General features: G+C 39.1%; 1 protein-coding gene across 2 annotated transcripts in view; it reads right to left on the reverse strand.

The window, feature by feature from the left end:
* The window catches only part of MSRA (methionine sulfoxide reductase A), a 459672-nt gene that overhangs the window by 433421 nt on the left and 12583 nt on the right, over positions 1 to 13668 (reverse strand). For both annotated transcript variants that reach the window (XM_075341255.1, XM_075341257.1), the window contains exon 2: positions 10214 to 10403. In XM_075341255.1, coding sequence (XP_075197370.1) covers positions 10214 to 10361 — 148 coding nt within the window. In that variant the 5' untranslated portion in view covers positions 10362 to 10403. The remainder of the gene's footprint in view (positions 1 to 10213; positions 10404 to 13668) is intronic.

Consider the following 13668-nt stretch of genomic DNA (forward strand, 5'->3'; position numbering starts at 1 on the left):
GTTATATTCTTGTACATAGGAGCAGTATTATAGTAGTTATATTCTTGTACATAGGGGGCAGTATTATAGTAGTTATATTCTTGTACATAGGAGCAGTATTATAGTAGTTATATTCTTGTACATAGGGGGCAGTATTATAGTAGTTATATTTTTGTACATAGGAGCAGTATTATAGTAGTTATATTCTTGTACATAGGAGCAGTATTATAGTAGTTATATTCTTGTACGTAGGGGCAGTATTATAGTAGTTATATTCTTGTACATAGGAGCAGTATTATAGTAGTTATATTCTTGTACATAGGAGCAGTATTATCGTAGTTATATTCTTGTACATAGGAGCAGTATTATAGTAGTTATATTCTTGTACATAGGAGCAGTATTATAGTAGTTATATTCTTGTACATAGGGGGCAGTATTATAGTAGTTATATTCTTGTACATAGGAGCAGTATTATAGTAGTTATATTCTTGTACATAGGAGCAGTATTATAGTAGTTATATTCTTGTACATAGGGGGCAGTATTATAGTAGTTATATTCTTGTACATAGGAGCAGTATTATAGTAGTTATATTCTTGTACATAGGGGGCAGTAGTATAGTAGTATTATAGTAGTTATATTCTTGTGCATAGGGACAGTATTATAGTAGTTATATTCTTGTACATAGGGGGCAGTATTATAGTAGTTATATTCTTGTACATAGGGGGCAGTAGTATAGTAGTTATATTCTTGTACATAGGGGGCAGTATTATAGTAGTTATATTCTTGTACATAGGAGCAGTATTATAGTAGTTATATTCTTGTACATAGGAGCAGTATTATAGTAGTTATATTCTTGTACATAGGAGGCAGTATTATAGTAGTTATATTCTTGTACATAGGGGCAGTATTATAGTAGTTATATTCTTGTACATAGGGGGAAGTATTATAGTAGTTATATTCTTGTGCATAGGGACAGTATTATAGTAGTTATATTCTTGTACATAGGGGGCAGTATTATAGTAGTTATATTCTTGTACATAGGGGGCAGTAGTATAGTAGTTATATTCTTGTACATAGGGGGCAGTATTATAGTAGTTATATTCTTGTACATAGGAGCAGTATTATAGTAGTTATATTCTTGTACATAGGAGCAGTATTATAGTAGTTATATTCTTGTACATAGGAGGCAGTATTATAGTAGTTATATTCTTGTACATAGGAGCAGTATTATAGTAGTTATATTCTTGTACATAGGAGCAGTATTATAGTAGTTATATTCTTGTACATAGGAGCAGTATTATCGTAGTTATATTCTTGTACATAGGAGCAGTATTATAGTAGTTATATTCTTGTACATAGGAGCAGTGTTATAGTAGTTATATTCTTGTACGTAGGGGCAGTATTATAGTAGTTATATTCTTGTACATAGGAGCAGTATTATAGTAGTTATATTCTTGTACATAGGAGCAGTATTATCGTAGTTATATTCTTGTACATAGGAGCAGTATTATAGTAGTTATATTCTTGTACATAGGGGGCAGTATTATAGTAGTTATATTCTTGTACATAGGGGGCAGTATTATAGTAGTTATATTCTTGTACATAGGAGCAGTATTATAGTAGTTATATTCTTGTACGTAGGGGCAGTATTATAGTAGTTATATTCTTGTACATAGGAGGCAGTATTATAGTAGTTATATTCTTGTACATAGGGGCAGTATTATAGTAGTTATATTCTTGTACATAGGGGGCAGTATTATAGTAGTTATATTCTTGTACATAGGAGGCAGTATTATAGTAGTTATATTCTTGTACATAGGGGCAGTATTATAGTAGTTATATTCTTGTACATAGGAGCAGTATTATAGTAGTTATATTCTTGTACATAGGAGCAGTATTATAGTAGTTATATTCTTGTATATAGGGGGCAGTATTATAGTAGTTATATTCTTGTACATAGGGGGCAGTATTATAGTAGTTATATTCTTGTACATAGGAGCAGTATTATAGTAGTTATATTCTTGTACATAGGAGCAGTATTATAGTAGTTATATTCTTGTACATAGGGGGCAGTATTATAGTAGTTATATTCTTGTACATAGGAGCAGTATTATAGTAGTTATATTCTTGTACATAGGAGCAGTATTATAGTAGTTATATTCTTGTACATAGGAGCAGTATTATAGTAGTTATATTCTTGTACATAGGAGCAGTATTATAGTAGTTATATTCTTGTACATAGGAGCAGTATTATCGTAGTTATATTCTTGTACATAGGAGCAGTATTATAGTAGTTATATTCTTGTACATAGGGGGCAGTATTATAGTAGTTATATTCTTGTACATAGGAGCAGTATTATAGTAGTTATATTCTTGTACATAGGAGCAGTATTATAGTAGTTATATTCTTGTACGTAGGGGCAGTATTATAGTAGTTATATTCTTGTACATAGGAGCAGTATTATAGTAGTTATATTCTTGTACATAGGAGCAGTATTATCGTAGTTATATTCTTGTACATAGGAGCAGTATTATAGTAGTTATATTCTTGTACATAGGGGGCAGTATTATAGTAGTTATATTCTTGTACATAGGGGGCAGTATTATAGTAGTTATATTCTTGTACATAGGAGCAGTATTATAGTAGTTATATTCTTGTACATAGGAGCAGTATTATAGTAGTTATATTCTTGTACGTAGGGGCAGTATTATAGTAGTTATATTCTTGTACATAGGAGCAGTATTATAGTAGTTATATTCTTGTACATAGGAGCAGTATTATCGTAGTTATATTCTTGTACATAGGAGCAGTATTATAGTAGTTATATTCTTGTACATAGGAGCAGTGTTATAGTAGTTATATTCTTGTACGTAGGGGCAGTATTATAGTAGTTATATTCTTGTACATAGGAGCAGTATTATCGTAGTTATATTCTTGTACATAGGAGGCAGTATTATAGTAGTTATATTCTTGTACATAGGGGCAGTATTATAGTAGTTATATTCTTGTACATAGGGGGCAGTATTATAGTAGTTATATTCTTGTGCATAGGGACAGTATTATAGTAGTTATATTCTTGTACATAGGGGGCAGTATTATAGTAGTTATATTCTTGTACATAGGAGCAGTATTATAGTAGTTATATTCTTGTACATAGGAGCAGTATTATAGTAGTTATATTCTTGTACATAGGAGCAGTATTATAGTAGTTATATTCTTGTACATAGGAGCAGTATTATAGTAGTTATATTCTTGTACATAGGAGCAGTATTATCGTAGTTATATTCTTGTACATAGGAGCAGTATTATAGTAGTTATATTCTTGTACATAGGAGCAGTGTTATAGTAGTTATATTCTTGTACGTAGGGGCAGTATTATAGTAGTTATATTCTTGTACATAGGAGCAGTATTATAGTAGTTATATTCTTGTACATAGGAGCAGTATTATCGTAGTTATATTCTTGTACATAGGAGCAGTATTATAGTAGTTATATTCTTGTACATAGGGGGCAGTATTATAGTAGTTATATTCTTGTACATAGGGGGCAGTATTATAGTAGTTATATTCTTGTACATAGGAGCAGTATTATAGTAGTTATATTCTTGTACATAGGAGCAGTATTATAGTAGTTATATTCTTGTACGTAGGGGCAGTATTATAGTAGTTATATTCTTGTACATAGGAGCAGTATTATCGTAGTTATATTCTTGTACATAGGAGGCAGTATTATAGTAGTTATATTCTTGTACATAGGGGCAGTATTATAGTAGTTATATTCTTGTACATAGGGGGCAGTATTATAGTAGTTATATTCTTGTGCATAGGGACAGTATTATAGTAGTTATATTCTTGTACATAGGGGGCAGTATTATAGTAGTTATATTCTTGTACATAGGGGGCAGTATTATAGTAGTTATATTCTTGTACATAGGGGGCAGTATTATAGTAGTTATATTCTTGTACATAGGAGCAGTATTATAGTAGTTATATTCTTGTACATAGGGGGCAGTATTATAGTAGTTATATTCTTGTACATAGGAGCAGTATTATAGTAGTTATATTCTTGTACATAGGAGCAGTATTATCGTAGTTATATTCTTGTACATAGGAGCAGTATTATAGTAGTTATATTCTTATACATAGGAGCAGTATTATAGTGGTTATATTCTTGTACATAGGGGGCAGTATTATAGTAGTTATATTCTTGTACATAGGAGCAGTATTATAGTAGTTATATTCTTGTACATAGGAGCAGTATTATAGTAGTTATATTCTTGTACATAGGAGCAGTATTATAGTAGTTATATTCTTGTACATAGGGGGCAGTATTATAGTAGTTATATTCTTGTACATAGGGGGCAGTATTATAGTAGTTATATTCTTGTACATAGGAGCAGTATTATAGTAGTTATATTCTTGTACGTAGGGGCAGTATTATAGTAGTTATATTCTTGTACATAGGAGCAGTATTATAGTAGTTATATTCTTGTACATAGGAGCAGTATTATCGTAGTTATATTCTTGTACATAGGAGCAGTATTATAGTAGTTATATTCTTGTACATAGGAGCAGTATTATAGTAGTTATATTCTTGTACATAGGGGGCAGTATTATAGTAGTTATATTCTTGTACATAGGAGCAGTATTATAGTAGTTATATTCTTGTACATAGGAGCAGTATTATAGTAGTTATATTCTTGTACATAGGAGCAGTATTATAGTAGTTATATTCTTGTATATAGGAGCAGTATTATCGTAGTTATATTCTTGTACATAGGAGCAGTATTATAGTAGTTATATTCTTGTACATAGGAGCAGTATTATAGTAGTTATATTCTTGTACATAGGGGGCAGTATTATAGTATTTATATTCTTGTGCATAGGGACAGTATTATAGTAGTTATATTCTTGTACATAGGGGGCAGTATTATAGTAGTTATATTCTTGTACATAGGGGGCAGTAGTATAGTAGTTATATTCTTGTACATAGGGGGCAGTATTATAGTAGTTATATTCTTGTACATAGGAGCAGTATTATAGTAGTTATATTCTTGTACATAGGGGGCAGTATTATAGTAGTTATATTCTTGTACATAGGAGCAGTATTATAGTAGTTATATTCTTGTACGTAGGGACAGTATTATAGTAGTTATATTCTTGTACATAGGAGCAGTATTATAGTAGTTATATTCTTGTACGTAGGGGCAGTATTATAGTAGTTATATTCTTGTACATAGGAGCAGTATTATAGTAGTTATATTCTTGTACATAGGAGCAGTATTATCGTAGTTATATTCTTGTACATAGGAGCAGTATTATAGTAGTTATATTCTTGTACATAGGGGGAAGTATTATAGTAGTTATATTCTTGTACATAGGAGCAGTGTTATAGTAGTTATATTCTTGTACGTAGGGGCAGTATTATAGTAGTTATATTCTTGTACATAGGAGCAGTATTATAGTAGTTATATTCTTGTACATAGGAGCAGTATTATAGTAGTTATATTCTTGTACATAGGGGCAGTATTATAGTAGTTATATTCTTGTACATAGGGGGCAGAATTATAGTAGTTATATTCTTGTACATAGGAGCAGTATTATAGTAGTTATATTCTTGTACATAGGAGCAGTATTATAGTAGTTATATTCTTGTACATAGGAGCAGTATTATCGTAGTTATATTCTTGTACATAGGAGCAGTATTATAGTAGTTATATTCTTGTACATAGGGGCAGTATTATAGTAGTTATATTCTTGTACATAGGGGCAGTATTATAGTAGTTATATTCTTGTACATAGGGGGAAGTATTATAGTAGTTATATTCTTGTACATAGGGGGCAGTATTATAGTAGTTATATTCTTGTACATAGGAGCAGTATTATAGTAGTTATATTCTTGTATATAGGGGCAGTATTATAGTAGTTATATTCTTGTACATAGGAGCAGTATTATAGTAGTTATATTCTTGTACATAGGGGGCAGTATTATAGTAGTTATATTCTTGTACATAGGAGCAGTATTATAGTAGTTATATTCTTGAATATAGGGGCAGTATTATAGTAGTTATATTCTTGTACATAGGGGCAGTATTATAGTAGTTATATTCTTGTACATAGGAGCAGTATTATAGTACTTATATTCTTGTACATAGGGGGCAGTATTATAGTAGTTATATTCTTGTACATAGGGGACAGTATTATAGTAGTTATATTCTTGTACATAGGGGGCAGTTTTATAGTAGTTATATTCTTGTACATAGGAGCAGTATTATAGTAGTTATATTCTTGTATATAGGGGCAGTATTATAGTAGTTATATTCTTGTACATAGGGGCAGTATTATAGTAGTTATATTCTTGTACATAGGGAGCAGTATTATAGTAGTTATATTCTTGTACATAGGGGGCAGTATTATAGTAGTTATATTCTTGTACATAGGAGCAGTATTATAGTAGTTATATTCTTGAATATAGGGGCAGTATTATAGTAGTTATATTCTTGTACATAGGGGCAGTATTATAGTAGTTATATTCTTGTACATAGGAGCAGTATTATAGTACTTATATTCTTGTACATAGGGGACAGTATTATAGTAGTTATATTCTTGTACATAGGGGGCAGTTTTATAGTAGTTATATTCTTGTACATAGGGGGCAGTTTTATAGTAGTTATATTCTTGTACATAGGAGCAGTATTATAGTAGTTATATTCTTGTATATAGGGGCAGTATTATAGTAGTTATATTCTTGTACATAGGGGCAGTATTATAGTAGTTATATTCTTGTACATAGGGAGCAGTATTATAGTAGTTATATTCTTGTACATAGGGGGCAGTATTATAGTAGTTATATTCTTGTACATAGGAGCAGTATTATAGTAGTTATATTCTTGAATATAGGGGCAGTATTATAGTAGTTATATTCTTGTACATAGGGGCAGTATTATAGTAGTTATATTCTTGTACATAGGAGCAGTATTATAGTACTTATATTCTTGTACATAGAGGGCAGTATTATAGTAGTTATATTCTTGTACATAGGGGCAGTATTATAGTAGTTATATTCTTGTACATAGGGGGCAGTATTATAGTAGTTATATTCTTGTACATAGGGGCAGTATTATAGTAGTTATATTCTTGTACATAGAGGGCAGTATTATAGTAGTTATATTCTTGTACATAGAAGCAGTATTATAATAGTTATATTCTTGTACATAGGGGGCAGTATTATAGTAGTTATATTCTTGTCAGCCTTTAAATCCAAGCGTGTCTGACGGGTTATATAAAGGCACCAGCTATAATAAGATTTTTTGGAACATTAATATACAAATTGCGCGTGTGACAATGGAACAAAAAAAAAAAAAAAAACAATAAAAAGGTTCAGGTTGACATCCGATACACCTGCAAAGGTTATTGATAAAACTCGGCCAACAGCAAGAGTGAAGACACGGTCCAAGAATAACTAAATTGTACACGTAAATATGGAATGGACTCTTCATAGACCGGCTCACCCCTCATTCAGTGGTGTTTTACCAGAAATATTCAGAAAAATAGATCCTATGTTAGAGATGTTACAAGATAACTCATTTTGCCTCTGGGCTGTACTTGTCACAATAGGTACAGGGAAGTACCACGCACACAGCAAAAGGGAAGGGAAGGCCTGTGCCTAGGAAAGGGGGAGATGGTGACCCCTGACCAAGCCTGCTGCTGGTCCCTGGGGCCCCTCACCACCCTAGATAGCGCATAAGTGCGGAACCTAAGTCGGATACCTGACCCTAGGTATCCCTAGTGCTGGACCCTAAATAGGGAACAGATAGGATGAATTCTTTGTCAACCCTCTAAATGCTAAAGGAAGACACAAGGAGGACACACAGGGGGAAAATGCATGAACTACTTATCCACAGATGACTCAGGAAGAAGTTCAGCAACGATACCACAGATGAGTACAAGCCACCTGCTTGCAACCAAGGCTTGAAGGAACTGAAAATATCACCAGCACCAGTCCAAGGAAGGAAGAGGTATTTAAGCACCAAGAGAATACTGGTGATCAACAGTTGGGTGGAAGGTGAGCTTCTGCTGGGTCCAAAAGGGGGAGACCTGAATCCATCACGAAAGCTACCTATACCAATGAATACTGACAGCAGGAACAATAGAAAGTCAGGGAGCATTCTGCGCAGCCAAACACTGTGACCTTCTATGGCCTGAAACCACAGAACTGTCACCTGTGACACAACTGTCACAGCACTACCTAGAACGAACGAGTTAACTGATAATCCATCAGTGAACTCTAGTTCTGAAAGTCTTAGGCTACTTTCACACTTGCGTTGGACGGGATCCGTAGCATCGCGTTGTGTGACGGATGCACCGGATGCGTTGCATATAGTGGCACAACGCATGCTACAGATCGTACAAAATAACGCAATCCGCTATAGGTTTTTTTTCCTTGACTTTACACATCTGAGCATGCGCAGTTCTGTAAAGACGGTTGCGTTAACGGAATCCGTCAAATGACGGATTTTAATGGAATCCGCCACCATAGGCGTCCATTATAAAAAACAACGGACCCCAACGGATTCCTGCAGGTTGCGTTTTTTTTGACACTCCGCCCAGCACAGAAAAACGCTACATGTAGCGTTCCATCCGCCCGACGGTCACTCGCGGTCAGCGTCAAAACAACTGATGCGCCGCGGGACAGATGCAATGCAAGACCATCCGTTGCTATCCGTAGCTAATAGAAGTCTATGAGGAATATAACGGATTCCTGCAACGGTTACCGTAATTCCTCAAGGCTGCAGATAGCAACGGAAGCCGTTCAACGCAAGTGTGAAAGTAGCCTTAGAGCTGTGTATGTAACTCTTTCATTTGTATTTGTTTTTTGTTTTATTCTAAGCTCTTTCTCACTGTTTTATAACCACAGACCACATCAAAGTTGAATGTGCAGGGAAGGAAAGTGCCTGTAAAAGCCAGAGGGTGCAACATTTCTAATGAAAGCCAATTACAAAATTTGATTTTTTATTTTCTTAGTTCAAAATACACACTTAAGTTATAAAAATAAAAACAAGTAATAATAATATATATATATATATATATATATATATATATATATATATATATATATATATATATATATATATATATATATATATATATATATATATATATATATATATATATATATATATATATATACATATACACATACACCTATATGGTACCTTGCCTAACGAGAACAATCCGTTCTGGGGCTGTGCTTGTTAAAAGAGGTACTCGTTCAGCAAAGCAAGATATCCCATAGGAAATCATTGCAATGCTGACGATCCGTTCCGCAACTTCTAAAATGTCCCATCCTGGTCCCCTATTCTGTCATTCCACACATGTACAAACACACACAGACACACACACAGACACACACACAGACACACACACAGACACACACACACACAGACACACACACACAGACACACACACAGACACCTTACCTTCCGTTCCATCGCCGGTCTGCTGGGACTTGCTGTTCTCTGGTACGGGGCCGGGCTGTGTAACGCGTTACCATAACGACGAGGCAGGAAGTTCCCGGCCAGAGCGCTGACGTCAAAGGCAGAGCCGCTTGCCTCTGATTGGCCAGCGCTCTGCCTTTCATTAGCGGTGACAGGAAGTTCCTCCCTCGTCGCTATGGATGCAGATACACAGCGTGGACTGGAGCGCAGCGGCGCACTACAGCACCCAGGAGGCCGGCGAAGAAACGAAAGGTAAACATTATGTTATATTATATGCTCACCTTACCTTCCGTTCCACCGCTGGCCTCCTGGGTCTTGTAGTTTGCTGCGAGGACGTCGCGATGTACCCGGGAACTACAAGAACCATGAGACCGGCGGTGGAACGGAAGGTAAGGTGAGCATAATACTGTATGTGTGTGCGTGCGTGTGTGTTTATGCGTACATGTGTGTGTTTGTGCGTGCTTGTGTGTGTTTGTGTGGACTGCAAGTGCGGGTCAGAGTGTGGTGGATGGACGGAACCGGAAGTGTGTGCGGTGAGAATTTCGCTCGTACAGCAAAGCTTTCTCGTAAAGCGGGTTACAGATTTACAGAAAGCTTTGCTTGTTAAGCGAAATTCTCGTTAAGAGGGTTACTCGTTATGCGAGGTACCACTGTATATAGATAGATAGATAGATAGATATAGAAATATATATCTCCACTAAAATTACTCAGATCCTTCGGAGGGAAGGAGACCTACCAGAGACTGGCACTTTCTCGGACCTGCCAGTGAAAGCTTCACTCTTGCCGGGTAGCTGGGTTTTAGAGCTCATGTCTCCCATGTATCCACCACTGAACAGCTGAAATAGAAATATCCGGGAGGCGAGGAGACGAGGCGAGGTCAGCATGGACTTCAGCAGGATGGAGGGGGTACACGACACAATGATGATCTGTAAGGGATTAGACATCAATGCGGTTAGAAATTGAAACTTGGAGAAAGGATCAAAAATGGTCAAAAAGTTACTAAAATCAAATCTGGCCTGATATCTTTGGGTGAAAGTGGTGATCAATTGGGTTCTTCCTGTAAAATGTCCCATCAAGAGTACACATCAGTATCTATAGGTTTGGACTGGCCCACCGGGAAATCGGGGAATTTCCTGGTGGGCCCGCTGCAGGGCCGACACTGACTAGGGATGGAAGGCTCCTCCCCTTCTACCCTAGCACAGCGATTCACTGCTCTGATAATTTCCATCCATAGTGGCGGGTACACCCTCCTCCTGCGGTGCTGGGTGCTGGGGTCAGACTGACACCTGTGCAGGAGAGAGGTTACTGTCACTGGCCCTTCTGCTGCACAGGTGTCAGTCTGACTCCAACACGAGGAGGAGGGTGTGCGCGCAGGGGTGGGATTCAGCCGGTTCTGTCCGGTTCGGGAGAACCGGTTGTTAAAATAGCAGCCGGTTCCCCGAACCGGCAAGAAACAGCTCCGGTGATCCGGTTCCCTGTATTCATTTGTGTTAGTGTCTTTAAGACTCTAACACAAATGAATCCCCGTACCTCCGCAACGCACTTCCGGGTTCAGTGAAGTCTGTCGGCTCCCTGACCCGGCGTGCAGCGACACGATGACGCTGCAGAGGTCACAGCAGTGTGAGGAGGTAGCTCCTCCTCCTGACGTCTGTCAGCGTCAGTGTGCCTGCAGAGATCCGCGGAGGACGGGAGACAGAGGAGAGGCTGCCGGTGCTTTGAGCAGGTAAGCGCTCAGTGAGCCGAAGATACAGGGAGAGGGGCCGCATAAGAGGGCAGCTATATGGGGAGAGGGGCCGCATAAGAGGGCAGCTATATGGGGAGAGGGGGCACATAAGATGGGAGCTATATGGGGAAAGGAGCACATGGGATGAGATCTGCTGGGGAAAGAAGCCATGATGGGATCTGCAGGGAAAGAGGCCATAATGGGATGGGATCTGTATGGGGAAGGTCGTCCGTTCCAATTTTAGCAGGGCTCCTTTAGTAATAATGTTTAAAAATTGTAGAAAAACCGTTTAATACAATAAGAGTGACAGTGACTGGAACAACTGGTGCTGGACAGGAGAGTGACTGTAGAGGAAGGGAAGAAGGGAAAGAGATTATACTTTAAATTACTTGTATTGTTTGGTTGAGGAAAGTGAGTGAAAATGGGTGTGGCTAACAAAATGGGTGTGGTTACAGAATGGGTGTGGTTTTCAAATGGGCGGGGTTTACAGATAACCTGTTAAAAATTTGAATCCCACCCCTGTGTGCGCGCCACTATGGATGGGAATTATCAGAGCAGTGACTACCTGTGCTAGGTGACACCTCTCCTGCAGAGGAGCCAACCTGACCAGCAGCACTTCCCCGACCTCACACCTCCGGCACAGTGAGACTGCAGGTGGGGGGGAGGAGGGGGTCAGTGAGGTTACCATAGCAGCAACATGCTATAGGGGAGCCGGTGAGGTTACCATAGCAGCCACATGCTGTACGGGAGCCAGTGAGGTTACCATAGCAGCCACATGCTGTAGGGGAGCCAGTGAGGTTACCATAGCAGCCACATGCTGTAGGGGAGCCAGTGAGGTTACCATAGCAGCCACATGCTGTAGGGGAGCCAGTGAGGTTACCTTAGCAGCCACATACTGTAGGGGGGGGGGGGGGTCGGTGAGGTTACCATAGCAGACACATGCTGAGGGGGGGGGGGGGGGTGGGAGTCAGTGAGGTTATCATAACAGCCACACGCTGTGGGGGGGGTGGGGGGGGGTCGGTGAGCTTACCGTAGCAGACACATGCTGTAGGGGGGGGGGGTCAGTGAAGTTACCTTAGCAGCCATATGCTGTAGGGGGTCAATGAGGTTACCATAGCGGCCACATGCTGTAGGGGATCCAGTGAGGTTACCATAGCAGCCACATGCTGTAGGGGGGGGGCAGTGAGGTTATCATAGCAGCCACATGCTGTATGGGGGCCAGTGAGGTTACCATAGTAGGTCACATGCTGTAGGGGGGGGGGCAGTGAGGTTACCATAGCAGCCACATGCTGTAGGGGGGCAGTGAGGTTACCATAGCAGCCACATGCTGTAAGGGGGGGTGGGGGGTCAGTGAGGTTACCACAGCAGCCACATGCTGTAGGTGGGGGGTCAGTGAGGTTACCATAGCAGCCACATGCTGTAGGGGGGGGGGGGGGAGGATCAGTGAGTGAGGTTACCATAACAGCCACATACTGTAGGGGGTCAATGAGGTTACCATAGCAGCCACATGCTGTAGGGGAGCTAGTGAGGTTACCATAGCAGCCACATGCTGTAGGGGAGCCAGTGAGGTTACCATAGTCACATGCTGTAGAGGGGGGGGGGGGCAGTGAGGTTATCATAGCAGCCACATGCTGTAGGGGGCAGTGAGGTTACCATAGCAGCCACATGCTGTAAGGGGGGTGGGGGGGGGTCAGTGAGGTTACCACAGCAGCCACATGCTGTAGGTGGGGGGGAGGGGTCAGTGAGGTTACCATAGCAGCCACATGCTGTAGGGGGGGGGGGAGGGAGGATCAGTGAGTGAGGTTACCATAGCATCAGCATGCTGTAGGGGGGGTTGTTGGTGAGGTTACCATAACAGCCACATGCAGTCTGCCCCCTCCCTCAGAGTCAGCTTGGTGAGGCTGTGATGAGATTGGTGCGGGGTGTTCCCCCTTGATGAAGCGGCCGATGAATTGCTGAGGGCCGCGAAACGTACGTTGGGGTATTTGCACCCTACAAATCCCGGTAATGGTTTTCTTATATGTTTAATAAGGGCTTCTTAATTGCTTTTGCAATTTTGATAATGACTTTGTGACTATTTTTTCCACATGGTATCTTACACATGGCATATTGAATATAAATCTCTCTTTCATCTTGTATTCAGTACTTTTTTCCCTGTGTATTTGCTCATTATTACATATCACTGAATTTATGGTTTAGTTTATTTGCCTGCGTGGATTGGATGGGTTGTTACTGACATCTGGTGAGAAATTCATGTCGACAGCACCTTTAGAAATATAGTTAGAAAATTGGTGATGTGTTCAATACTTATTTCACCTGCTGTATATTACTACTAGCTGTACTACCCGACTTCGCCCGGGTTAATAACTGTTAACAAAATAGAATGTATTAACATTCCTGGGATAGTAACTGTCTCTCTGTTTCTCTCCCATTCTCTGTCTGTCTCCCCCTCAGTATACATCTCTCTG

Source organism: Anomaloglossus baeobatrachus, chromosome 3 (assembly GCF_048569485.1).
Source record: "Anomaloglossus baeobatrachus isolate aAnoBae1 chromosome 3, aAnoBae1.hap1, whole genome shotgun sequence".
NCBI classification, from domain to species: Eukaryota; Metazoa; Chordata; class Amphibia; order Anura; family Aromobatidae; genus Anomaloglossus; species Anomaloglossus baeobatrachus.